This window comes from Haliotis asinina, chromosome 2, assembly GCF_037392515.1.
Source record: "Haliotis asinina isolate JCU_RB_2024 chromosome 2, JCU_Hal_asi_v2, whole genome shotgun sequence".
In the NCBI taxonomy this organism is placed as follows: Eukaryota; Metazoa; Mollusca; class Gastropoda; order Lepetellida; family Haliotidae; genus Haliotis; species Haliotis asinina.
The window spans coordinates 9,586,273-9,600,282 of NC_090281.1; the positions used below are offsets into that span (position 1 = coordinate 9,586,273).

General features: G+C 41.3%; 1 protein-coding gene across 2 annotated transcripts in view; it reads left to right on the plus strand.

The window, feature by feature from the left end:
• Positions 1–4: 4 nt before the first annotated feature.
• LOC137273224 (vacuolar protein sorting-associated protein 52 homolog) overlaps positions 5–14,010 on the plus strand; it is a 34,597-nt gene continuing 20,591 nt past the window's right edge. The window contains exons 1-10 of one of the 2 annotated variants that reach the window (XM_067805731.1): positions 5–96; positions 3,300–3,375; positions 5,295–5,347; positions 5,658–5,733; positions 6,403–6,470; positions 6,888–7,001; positions 8,621–8,682; positions 12,317–12,467; positions 12,723–12,823; positions 13,045–13,177. In XM_067805731.1, coding sequence (XP_067661832.1) covers positions 31–96; positions 3,300–3,375; positions 5,295–5,347; positions 5,658–5,733; positions 6,403–6,470; positions 6,888–7,001; positions 8,621–8,682; positions 12,317–12,467; positions 12,723–12,823; positions 13,045–13,177 — 900 coding nt within the window. In that variant the 5' untranslated portion in view covers positions 5–30. The remainder of the gene's footprint in view (positions 97–3,299; positions 3,376–5,294; positions 5,348–5,657; positions 5,734–6,402; positions 6,471–6,887; positions 7,002–8,620; positions 8,683–12,316; positions 12,468–12,722; positions 12,824–13,044; positions 13,178–14,010) is intronic. The other variant, XM_067805730.1, reaches the window with a different exon arrangement.

Genomic DNA, 14,010 nt, shown 5'->3' on the forward strand with positions numbered 1-14,010 from the left:
AATGAGTGTGACAACTTCCGCCTTCGCAAAATGTCGGCAGTCGTAGCAGATGACACGAAGACCAGCGATGGTATTATTGGCATTGGAGAAGATGTGGTAAACTCAGTTTTAAATTAGTATAGAAACCTTTCTAGAAACAAAATAATGTTAGACAAATAATCATATTTCATCGTTGCTAGCCAACAATAAAGTAATGTCATTTGTCGGTGATCATAGTGGACAAATAGCAAGTACAAGTTCGCCCTGTATACAGTTGCGAGTCACCAAGCTCCTTTAAGAAAATAGCAACCAAAAGTGTTCTGTTAGACTGTCTCAGACCTCTCTGTGGACGAATTAAGCTGCTGGTCAGTGGAACAAGTATACGTGTTCATTCTCAACGGCAGTGTTTGCCCTAGACATGACAATTTAAGAGTCGTTATTTCCGTGGTGTCATGAGAGGGAGTCATAGACATGTTCTGAGGAGTTAACTTCAGTATGGAACTTTCATCAAGGCATCAACTGTGACTGTTTATTAATAATGATAATGAACTTGAACCCAGTAGACGTTTAAATTCACTGAGTATTTGAGATCATTTGTGTGTCAAATACACAGGTTTTCTGTGTTATGGCAAACACTGATACAAATTACAAGTTAGCAAAATTATGAAAATACATCATGTAAAGACTTGTTATAGATACAGAACACTGGTAATAAAGTAGTCATATGACATGTTCGCAAGCAATATAATGCACATGTATTTCAGTCAATTCTAGTATGCTGCTAGTGTCAATTTGTTTTCTTACATAAAATTTTGCAGGTGTATTAACTCCACCAGCTGTTAATCAGACCATGAACTGTTGGCATTTGATTATATTATGATAAAATAATAAACCTGGCAACAAAGATCTTAAACTAAAGGAGTATATGAGAGAATTTCAATAATTTTCTTAGTGAAAGATAAAGTCATCAGAAACATATACCCAAAGTTTCATATACAAATTATGCTTATTTACGTCTTAATCACGAAAACAGTTTCTGTTATCTCAGCTTCGGCTGTTATACATATTCTGCTGGAAGTCATGTGACCTTTCTGCTCATGGCGTCAAATGTGACAAGCATCTAAAGACCAAGCGCTCCAGTAATACAAGTCGTGTTGTCTCTGACGTTTTTGCAAATGGTACGATGATTTATTCAGTTATGTGGGGATGCGTGGAATCATCGAACAATGAAAAGAGCCACCATTTCACATGTTTTCCAAGTATAAAGACAGATTTAGGCAAGTTCATTTCGAGTCAGGAGCGCTTTCTTTCAAGACCAGTTGACATTGGATTGCACTCACCACAGTTACACCAAAGACTATATTAAAGTACAACTAAAACATGTCTGTGTGTGTGAACTGTGATACCATCATCTATGTGATTCATCTGTTAAAACAGTCTGACTGTTTTTCTTATGGGTGGGTAAATGTGACGGTAAATGTGTGTGTGTTTGTGTGTGCGTGTGTGTGCGTGTGTGTGCGTGTGTGTGTGTGTTTTAAGCACTTTGACTGTTAAAGGGATGGAGGAGTGTTATGCAATAAGGTATTATTTTCACATGAGTAACTGCGTGTGCTTGCCGGTTGTTCCGATGACTGTCTGATGGTTGTTATACTATGTGTGTTGACTACAGGTGTGCCATTTTAAAATCATCATGGTTTTTATCCTTGTGTTATTGAGTCTCATATGCCTAAAGAGGCCGTACGCTCTGACACAGTGTAATGCACAATTTCCTCTTTATCAGAATGAGAATCAATCAACTTTACCCATCAAACATAAAGCGCGTTTATTGCTTTGAATGTTATCATAAACCTGTTTATTTTACATGACGATTTGGTACAACAAAACGAATTCCAATGAACGTAAGAATAAAATGGTACCTACTGCATGGATTGTAAGATGTGAAAAAATGTCAACAGTGTAAAAAGCTAGACAACAATTAGTACTTCATGAGTAAAGGGGATGCTAGGTATTATGGATGCATAGAAAAGGTACAAACTACATACTTAAAATCATTTTGAAATGTTTGCAAGTGTGCATCAAATAATGCCATATTGGGTGGGTGTGGTAGATACGCACACGTTTCTACTCAAAGGCGTGTTATAAAGTTTTGGTTAAAAGTATTAAGAATGGAATCACACCGCCTTCCTCACCAATGTTATCTATTCCTATAAAAAAAATTGATGAACATGGTAAGCATACATATATTTGACATGTCCGTCACTTATTTTTCACAACTGGTCTTTCATATGTTCGGATAGAATTGAATTGAATGGAATCAAATTGGTGCCTCCAATTCAATTGATTCATCGTTTTCATTCACTGGAAGTTTCTCCTGCTCAATGTAAAATCAGTTAGTATTGATACATTCTAACTTACAGGTAAAATATGACGTCGGGTACATATATACACTGTCAAGTTGTCAAATATAACCAAAGAGGAAGCCACCGGCAATAGTCAAAGTGATACCACCTCTGCTCATTAACTGTCGGGTCTTTCCATAACAATCGGAAATCCGAGGTCGTTTTTCACGTTTTTATTGCGATTTTACAAACTTTTTGAGAAATTTTGACACAGAAAATGATCTTTAGAATGCGTGTTTCCATATATCAAAAAATAGTTTTACGTTAGTATTCTCCTTTAGGTAAACATGATGTCAAATTTAAGCGACTATTGGACATCTTCTTTCTCTTCATTATCATATTGTTTACCTTAATGAGTGAGTGGGTTTAGTTTCACGCCGCACTCAGATGTATTCCAGCGGTATGGTGGTGGACTGTAAATAATCAAATCTGGACCAGACAGTCCAGTGATCAACAACATGAGCACTGACCTGCACAACTGGGAACTGATGACGTGTCAACCATGTCAGCGAGCCTGACCACCCAATCCTGTAGTCTCCTCATATGACAAGCATGGGTTACTGAAGGGCAATATTCTAGTTAGAACCTTTTAGGTCTGTTTACATTAATGCCCAGTTTACAGTATTATGAAAAAAGGGATCCACACTGTGTAAATGTGTTCACACATGTGTTATTTAGCCATATATAACAATATGGCAAGGAAGTAAATAATGTTTATGTATTTACTTTGTTACAAAGAATATAAAGTTGTTACCTATAAGGCTTCCATGTCATGATATTTTTTTAAACTGATATGCTGCCATATCATAGTTGCTGCATCATCACATGCCTTTTATAATATAGCACAGTGACTTGTTTCTTTTCAAACATTTACCAAAATCCCTCAATGTTGCATCAGTGTTTTAATTTATTTTGTTGCAGGGCATTGAAGAAGTTCATCTTAATCTGGGAGAACTGGACTTGACATCAAATGAGTTTCTCCTAGATGAAGTTGATGGTGAGGAAATTTGGGATTTTCTGATGTAGGTTTTTTCAAGTTGTTGAATACTCTTTATAATTGAACTGAATCAGCCTATTGGGTGCACCATTCCTGATATAACTTGTACAAAAACCAGTGTTTGACACCACATCAGTGACAACAAAATGGTAGGAGTGCCATTTTGAAAGGTCGACCTGAGCTAAACCAGAAAATGTGCACAGTTGGAAGACAGAGATATTACCTTGCTGTCAGAAAACTGTAGTGGATATATGGTATAGCTGTTGATTTTATAAGACAAGGATGGTAACATCAGGTTCTGTATCAACAGAAATTAACACCAGTAAGAATTACTGAAACCTGTTGTCATATTGGTGACATTCTGATGAAAGGTCACATGCAACCAAAATAAACAACATAATCAAAACAGAATTATCACTTATGCATGACATGTAATATACATTGCTGCTTGTAAAAAATCAAATAAACAAAATTTTGAGCATACAATCGCGATTCAAAAGTGCAGTATGTTATACTTGGGCTTACTTCCCTCAAAACAAAGCCCTCGAGAGGCCAAACCCAGTCATAGCATGGGGATGTGCACTCAAGTGTAACAACAGCTTCTGATTGGCAGGTTCATTTTCTAATGCAATGAGGGCTCATTGTGTGTATAGAAAGACGATCTGTTTGATGGGCATTTTAGAAGTAAGGTGAGTCACAAGAAAGTAAGATTCTTTATGAATAACAGCTTCATTTATTGTACTTGATGCGTCGTGTCAGTATGGATTCATATACAGTTGTCAACAAAATCATATACGCTAGAAGAAGTTGTTATCCATAAAGAATGTATATAGAGATGTTGGGTTTTGTAAATACATGCTCTCTGAATTTGCATTCGATCCAATAAAAAATCATCTCAGTAGAGATGGTGAACTACTGCGTTGCTGGAAACTGTCATTCGTCCAAGTAGAAAGCACGACTTGAAATTGACAAAAGTTTGCACCAGTTTCCGTCAGATCCAGTCATCCGAGAAAAATGGATGTAGTTTGTTTGCAACCTACAGACACAAAAACATGTCATGTGTACAAGTATCACACCTGCCTAATTACATAATGTGGCAGAGACATTATTTGGATGCACGAGTCATAAATCAATTTATTTTGTTTATGGTGTATAGCCTGAGAGGTGTTAAGTTAATTGAAATTAATTGTGTGGAGAAAGATGCACCATGTGTATTTCCGTTCGTTAACCTCATCTCAGTGAAAACACCAAATATGTATTACAATGTTGATGGATGTATCAGATCACTAATGGTAAATGACTTTCACAAAAGGGCATTGTCACAGACACAAGTATGCAGGATGTTATGAAGGAGAGTTTCATTGATTCATTGATTTAGCAATTTGCGTTAATGTTGCATTTAGTAAGTAATCAAACCATGTTATGTTCTATAATGAATGAGACAATTATAATGATATGAGAAAATTATACACTGTGTGAACTATTAGTCTGAACTTTGTTTTGTTCACATTCAACCAAATTCTCTACTGAACATGGCATTTGTTTTCACACTTGATTTGTATCGCTTGACTTTACAGAGATGTTTGGCATTGGTGATGAGGTCATTTGTCATATTGTTAAATGTATGTGGAAATCAAGGATTCATCTAAGGAGGCTGATTTATATGTGATGTAACTGGCGTAACATAACTGACATGTAACACGAGTTTTGGACACACTGTAATATGGTTGAAAGCAATATGGCGGCAGTCTATAAAAATCAGTCCAGTGATCAGCAGCATGAGAACCGATGACATGTGTCAACCAAGTCAGCTAGGCTGACCACACAATCTTGTTAGTTACATCTTACCAGAAGCATGTGTTACTGAAGGCCAATGTTCTAACCCAGACCTTCACAGGTAAAAACCCTCTGTGTTTCAGTACACATCCAGCAGAACCTAGAGGACGACATTGTGAAAGAAGCCCTAAAAACTGTAAGTAATTATTAAAGAATAACCAACAAGCTGTAAGGGGTAACAAACTCTATAACCATGTGAATGGATAGTGTAAGCCTTGACCTCTTTGAAAGAAACACTCATATGATTTAAATTTCGTAAATAATTCTTTTTAAAAATTGCACTCTGGTTGGACAAATAAGATTTTAAAAAAATGTTTATTTGTCTGTAGCTCACTTTGGCATCTTTGTCTGTTTTGCCTTCTTTGAATGTAAGAGCTTCTCTTTCTTAAATCAAAATTATATCCTTACTACATTGTAAAGGTTTCGTATCTGATGGTTTGTTTCAGGGTGTAGACCTTCGTCAGTATTCCAAGCAGATTGAGAAGGAGTTGCTGGATGTAGAGAATGCCTCTATACAAGACTGTATCCTTCTGACAGATCTCAGACCACCCTTTTTTCTATGCATTTGTTATAGCCATGTCAACTATTTACTGCAATACTGAAATCAAGCACCCGTTTACCCACAGACATAGGCTGTATTTACACAGGCGAGTATGAGTTGGTGAATTAAGTTTTACGCTGCTTTTAACAACATTCCAGCAATATCATGGTCTTCACACATTGTACTTTTGTGGGGAATCGAACCTTCGGAAGGGCTAGTAAGCGCTTTTACCATGAGGCAACTTCACTGTCTGGTATACACATGTGAGAACAGGTGCTCTTGTAGGAGCATCACATTTACTTACAGACTTGATCATGTCCTGTTTACATATGTTCCCAGTGTGGTTTCACCTTAGACAATTTATCAAAAATTGCATTTGTTCATCAAGCAATGAATGGGTACCCAATGGGATAAGATGGTTATATGGCTAGGAACCGTCTAACACCTCACAGGCGGTTTGGTGAACCATATTAATAATGTTTGTGCTTTAGGCATGATTCGTCCTTAGTACCACTTATCTATCTTTTAGGTGGATATTAGGTGTTCTTCAAATGTATCATAAATATATAACATTGTCATGTCGATAGTGATTGTAGTAATTGTTGTAGAACTGTGTCATTGGTTCTGATGTTGTCCTTGACCTTGGTGAGATATCAAGGAGAGCCAGAATATTGCCAGCCTACACAAACAGATAGCAGCATGTGATACCATTCTGGAGGTGAGTTGGAGTTGCTGAATGTTGACTTGAATGCTGTTACAGATAGTTTGTATTTCTAAATGACTACTTCTAAAATTCTATCTGTGTACCAGTAGGTAATCATTCTCTGTTTTATGTATGTATGCTCCAGTTTTGTCACTGTATTAGTGCCACTGAGCATCTGTAAGGTGGACATTAGACACATTAATGATGTATTTTTATGTTTTTGTATTATGTTTATTGAGTGCTTGAGTAAGTGAGCAAGCAAGTGAGAGACATGTGGGTCAGTGAGTGAGTTTTTTAGTGAATGGGGCTCTCAGTCAGTCTTTGAATCACAAGGATGTTTAAGTGAGTGATCCAGTGACAGAGCCTTATACATGATGGTGAACCCTGAACCCAGGTTCTGTCTTTGACCCTGTCACTGTGTTTGTGTTACAGAGGATGGAGATGATGCTGAATGGGTTCCAGGGTGACTTGAGCAGCATCAGCAATGAGATTCAAACTCTGCAGGACCAGTCCATCACCATGAATGTCAAACTGAAGAACAGACAGGTCAGTGTGTGTTTATAAAGGTCACGGACAATAGAATAACAACTGCCTGACTGTTGACACATTTTGTCAATGTACAGAAGAACCTGGTTCTGCGAGGGCTCCACCCTCAACACTTGCCACGAAGAATATCTCTTAGTTTGTTTTGATGTTTTGCATACCACTTATCTTGTCTTCACATCTGGCCTACCACTCAGTTTGTCTTGGCATCTGGGATACCATTCAGTTTGTCTTGGCATCTGAAATACCATTTAGTTTAGCATACCCTTCAGTTTGTCTGTACATCTGGCATACCATTTAGTTTGTCTTGGCATCTGGCATACCCCTCAGTTTGTCTGTACATCTGGCATACCACTTAGTTTGTCTTGACATCTGGCATACCACTCAGTTTGTCTTGGCATCTGGCATACAACTTAGTTTGTCTTGACATCTGGCATACCACTTAGTTTGTCTTGACATCTGGCATACAACTTAGTTTGTCTTGGCATCTGGCATACCACTTAGTTTGTCTTGGCATCTGGCATACCACTTAGTTTGTCTTGGCATCTGGCATACCACTTAGTTTGTCTTGGCATCTGGCATACAACTTAGTTTGTCTTGGCATCTGGCATACCACTTAGTTTGTCTTGACATCTGGCATACCCCTCAGTTTGTCTTGGCATCTGGCATACCACTTAGTTTGTCTTGGCATCTGGCATACCACTTAGTTTGTCTTGGCATCTGGCATACAACTTAGTTTGTCTTGGCATCTGGCATACAACTCAGTTTGTCTTGGCATCTGGTATACCCCTCAGTTTGTCTTGGCATCTGGCATACCACTTAGTTTGTCTTGGCATCTGGCATACAACTTAGTTTGTCTTGACATCTGGCATACCACTTAGTTTGTCTTGGCATCTGGCATACAACTTAGTTTGTCTTGACATCTGGTGTACAATTCAGTTTGTCTTGAAATCTGACATATAACTCAGTTTGTCTTGACATCTGGCGTACAAATCAGTTTGTCTTGGCATCTGGCATGCAACTCAGTTTGTCTTGGCATCTGGTATACCAGTCAGTTTGGCATCCAGAGCCTTCTTAAGACATATCGTAACCACTACCAGGATGAATACTTTTCACATAGAATGAATGACCACGTATGTTCATAAAGTCAGCTCAAGCTCAGTCTCAGTAAACTTATCCTCAATACTTTTCGTTACACTCCACTACCATGTCCAGCAAAACCTTATGGGAGGTCGTGTCAGGTAACCATTGAGATTGACCAATCACAACACAGCTTATGAAATCGCGAAAATGCACATTCGCACATACCTTTTGAACTTTTTATCTTGAAAAGGTTCGTACCCGAACGATTCCGAATGCTATTTAGTGTATGCTCGCTTCCAGGTGATGCACACGCCATATAACAGTGTTTTCAGCAATATTCAAGGATGTTATCTTGCGGAAATATTAGCTAATGGTAACCATGTCAACAGAAACCCCAAAGTGTATATCCTGCAGGTCAAATACACTGAGACTAAGTTTACTTAGACTGAGCTCAGGATGTTACCTTGATTTATCTATCTATCAGATAAAAAATTGATATCCTGGCCTTTTCTTGTGTGAAAGATGGATTTTTGTTTCAGGCAATACGAGGGGAACTGAGTCAGTTTGTAGATGAAATGGTGATCCCTGAAAGTATGATCACGTAAGTTATTTTGACAATGTTGGTCTGATGGTCCTTTGTTAAATTGCTCAGTTTACTGTTCTTATTTTGATTGCTTAAAGAATGCAAATGTGTCAATTCTTTTTCAGAAGAGGTCCTCCTTGGGGTACATATAAGCATTTTTATGTCCATTAAAAATCCCTACAACAGTTGTAACTATTTTGATAATAATATTTACAGTCAAAATGGGTATATTGGTTTTAAGACTCTTAGTCTTTTTTCATGGTGTTACGCAATTATATGTACACACTTGTAGCTTGCATTCATCCACTTATACATGCTGTTTAGCTGGGTTAAATGTATTTTAGCTTGGTTTTGGCAATTTATTATCGCCTGTGCGTTCATATTTTGCTTGTGGTGTGTTTAATTGTGTATATATTTCTGTACATCAGTTACCATTAGGTTGGTTCAGATTGTTACAGTTCCGCCCCCACACTTCCTGTGGTAATACCCTACCACCTCTGGACCCACATCAGATATGTCTTAGGTGTCTAGCGGAAGAACACCACGATGATCAGGCCTGTGATAAATGCAAGACGTTTTTGCCACGAACTATCAAGAGCCGTGCGGCCGACTACATGTTTTACAACAACTTGTTACAGGCGGGGAGGATATTTGGGCACAGGACCCGCCCTGCAAAAAACGTCAAGGGGAAGAAGTCAAGAAGAGCTCTAGCTCTTTGGAAGGTCCAGGGAGTAAGCGGGGAATGTACCCTCCTCTTCCCCTCTCCCCTCTACCTCTAAAATCCCTCCCCCAGCACCACTCACTTTATCTGATATATCATCTCTTTTACAGCAGCAGATTTCGTCTGTCCGGTCCTTGATCATGAATGCGATGTCCGATCTCTGGCAGGGGATCTGCAGCCACCCCTCTGATCTTCATGGCCTGGGGTCGTCTATGTGGGGCACCCAAACCTCAGGTTTAGGCTGGGGCACAGGTGCTGTCCCTGGAGGAGTGTCCGATCCGAGCTCAGGCTCCAGTGACAGCCTCCTCGCTGGTTCGGCGAGTTCTGCACTGGCCTCTGGCCTGGGTGCAGCTCTGCTTGCCGGTGCTGGTCGATCGGGTCTCGTATCGTTGGTCACCGTCAACCTCACTGGTGGTCATCGAGGACCAGCTTTGCCACCTGCCTCGGTTCCACTCAGTGCAACAGGGGTCCCTGCTTCGGCAGCCTACCCCATGGGTTCTCGGCACCTGGGTTCTTTGGTAACCCATGGGTCGGTCGGTTTGGGCAACTCGGCTCTTCTAGATCCGTTGTCCTTGTCTGCGGGTTCCTCGCGCATACCTTCAGAGGTATCCCTCGGTACGGAGCAGTCGCGGGAAGTTCATAGCTTCTCGCCCCGATCATCCCTGTGGCAAGTGCGCGAACGTATTGCTGTAGTTTTGCCGCAGGTGGTCGTCCCTTCGGACGCTCCCGATCCTGCAGAGTTCTGTCTTCCAGGGGAAGCGTTTGCTCCATGTAGGGTGGCAGAGACTCAGTTGTGCATATTGCCTTCACTCATCATTGAGGTTATTAATCCGCTTCTGTCGGTTAGCCACTCGCGGTTCGATCTCCCGGAGCTCAACCGCAGCTACTCAATCGGGGAGGATTCGCTGTTTGACCATCCTGTTGTCGATGAGTGCATTTACGCCTCGATCGCGCTTGGAGGGTCGTCTGGCCACAGTCGGGTGTCTGCTTGTCAGGGCCGCTGCTTGCCACCTTTCACCTCATCGAACCAGGTGTTGTGCTCGGTTTACCACTCTTTTGAGGAGCAATATCGGAACGCTGTGCAGCAACTTAAGGTATGCACTCAGCTTACCTCTCTGTCCTGCAGAGGCAGCTGGTGTCACAGGAGGACGGGGACGAATATATTTCCTTGTCCACGTTAGAACGGCAGCTTACGGAGGTGCATTTACATCTGGCGCGCGACTCAATGTGTTCTTGCGAGAGTCAGATGATGTGCCTTCGTATGTTATGGCTGTCTGTCGCCAGGTATTCACCGGCAACACAGCAGGCACTGCTGTCTCTGCCTTTCTAGCTGGGCTCGACCCTGTTTGTGGGCGCTCAACAGTAGTTAGGGAGGCCGCGGAGGCTGTTAGTCAATTGAAGGGCTCTTAGCCCTTGCTTGAACAAACCTCCACCTCTTGCACGTGGCCTTCGGTCCTTAGCTTGAGCTATCCTGCGACTCACCACTACAGACACGGAAGGGCAAGGCCAAGGCAGCTTCTCAGCCGCCTTTTCAGAGGAACGGGAAGTCTGCCCAGGCTTCCCAGTAATCGTACCCCCAGAACCCTTAGTTGTTTCGGTCCAAGCGGCAATCTCTCTGCCATCAGCCGAGACACATTGCCTTCTGTCCGAAGTTCCTGTGGATGGTCGCCTCCCGTTATTCCTCTGGGAATGGGAGAGAGTCATGTCCAATCCCTGGGTCCTGTCCACACTCAGGGATGGCCACATGCCACAGTGGAAGCGAGAGCGTCCTATTTTTTTTGGCCGGGATTCGCTTCACTTCGGTGCAGAAGTCGCCAGAAAAGGTGGCAATCCTCCATGCTGAAGTTCAGTCTTTATTGGACAAGGCAGCTATAGAGATGGTTCCATTGGGCCAGGAGAATATGAGGTTCTACTCCACTTATTTCCTGGTGACCAAAAAGGACGGAGGGTTCAGACCCATTCTAAATCTCAAGGGTCTGAACAACTTGATACAGGTGCCGTCTTTCAAGATGGAGACACTGAGGTCAGTGATCTCGTCTGTAGAGCAGGGGACTAGCTTACATCAATCGACCTTAAAGACGCATACCTCAATGCACCGATGCATCCTGAGTTCAAGAAATACCTCCGGTTTTCCTTCGACGGGGTTTGTTATCAGTTTCATGTGCTCCCCTTCGGCATCTCCACGGTACCAAGGGTGTTCACTAAACTCATGCTAGTGCCAACTCAGGTCGCCAGGGCGCAGGGCAACTTTTGTTTCCCGCACCTGGACGACTGGATCTTCAGGGCGTTCTCCCAACACCTAAGTCAAGAATCCACACAGTCAGTGATGGATATTCTCACCAGGCTAGGTTGGGTTATCAATCAAAAAAAATCAGAATTGGTGCCGACACAGGACCTGATTTTCTTGGGAGCGAGGTTCGAGACAAAACGAGGGTTGGTTTCTCTGTCCCAAGAGCGCACTACCACGGTCCAGGGAATAGTGTTATGGTTCCTACTGTCCCCCATGGCCTCGGCACGAACTTTGCTTCAGTTGCTAGGCAACATGTTGGTGACGGTGGACTTGGCGTCCACTTCTGAGAATGCGTCCCATTTACCGGTGGTGGACCGATACCAGAAATCTGTTCAAAGGTTTACCTCTGACGACTCCGGTACCGTCGCTTACAATTCAGACGGATGCCTCCCTCACAGGGTGGGGGTGCATCGTGGGCAACCTCACAGTGTCGGGTCCAAAAACGAGTTTTTTGTTTTGTAAATATTTTATTGTCAAAATAGTTTCAACTGTCGTAGGGATTCTTAATGGACATAAAAATGCTTATATGTACCCCAAGGAGCACTTTCTTAAAAAAATTCATGACCTCTACAGGTTTGTATAAATATTGCTGTGATGAGCAACAAGCACACTTGTGTCCATGTTTGTGTCATATTATTCAGGCACATATTAGATACACCGGTAACAGAGCGGGAATTCTTGGAGCAACTCCATGAACTCAATCACAAGATAAACTTTGTCAAAGAACAGAGCTTCAGAGAGGCTCGGTCCTGTCAGGATGTAAAAGATATTCTGGAAAAACTTAAGATAAAGGTGAGTAGGTCCTCATGAGTGAATAAGTGAGTGAGCGAGTTTAGTTTTATATCACAGTCAGCAATATTACAGCTGTATGGTGACTGTCTTAGCATCAGTCAATGCAAATGTCCTATGTAGGATGTAGTTGTACAACTTGTAGCTGACCAGTGGAAAGAAAACTTGCTTTTCATCAATAAATGATACAGAATGATAGACTTTTGTTTTAATGACCTTGTTTAACAATAATATTTTTTTATTCTTCTTTTTTAACAGGCAATAGCAAAAATCAGAGAATTTCTCCTCCAAAAGATCTACTCCTTCCGAAAAGCAATGGCAAACTATCAGATCCCACAGAATACCATGTTAAAATTTAGGTAAGTTGAACCAAGATTTTAAAGAAACACAACAATTAGCCGCAGTGGTTAAGTGGTTTTAGACTGCTGACATTTTGTGCTGGAAATTGGGTTCTTGAGTGTCCTGTATTAGACTGAAGCTGAGAAAGGTACTAGAATCTGTACTTGCATAATGGGCACAAACTGGTCCACTTATCAATAACCAGTTTGAAATTTTGATACTTTGTTGTTTTTATTGACAGGTTCTTTAATGAGTTTTTAATGGCTAATGAGCGACACATTGCCAAGGAAATACGTGATGAATACATTGACACAATGAGCAAAATATACTACTCCTACTTCAAAGGGTATTCCAGCAGACTGATGAAACTACAGGTAAGTTGCCTTAGGAAACTAGAATATCCCGTCATGTTTCGGCTATGCTCAGCTGCATACTTAATTCGAATGTAAGCTCTAAGGCAAAATGAAATTGTGATCATTTAAATGTATCTGTCAGGGATTTATCTCATGTTCCTTACAGCCCCTGGGGTGGTGGTGTAGTCAGGGTATATGACCAGATGGTGGCCACATAAACACGTGCATACACCTAGTTGCAGGTACAGCAACGTGCAGTAAACTTGGACAAAGTGCTGTGACTATGTGTCCCAGTCCACCCAGCTGTCAATTGGGTACCTCGTTAGGATGAGAGAGCCACAATAAACTCGGTGCGCCTAGTGGCAGCAAGAGTTGTATACTCCCCAGGGAGTAGAGATTGAAATACGATGTGCTGTTGAGATTGACATCCGGTGATGGAGGGAAAAATACCAGCGCCTTGAGCATTCACTAGTGCGTGGATATGTGCGCTATATATATAAATATCCAATATATAGTCCATTGGTTAAAGTGTGTGCTTGTCATGTCGGAAACATAGGTTCCATTCCCTATGTGGGTACAATGTGTGAAGCCCATTTCTAGTGTTTACCACTGTGATATTGCTGGAATATTGCTAAAAGTGGTGTAACACCAAACTCACTCACCCTTACAGTCCCACTTGGGAGACAGAGTATTAGCAACAAGTGACATTTCCTTACAGTTTAATTTGTAGAACCTGATGGGCACCATATTCTTCCTCATTCAATATACCCTTTTACTGAATTGAAATTGGGGTTGAAATCAATATGTGACAATGCATAACGTGCTCACAGTTTCTGTAGCCTATGGTTTATTTT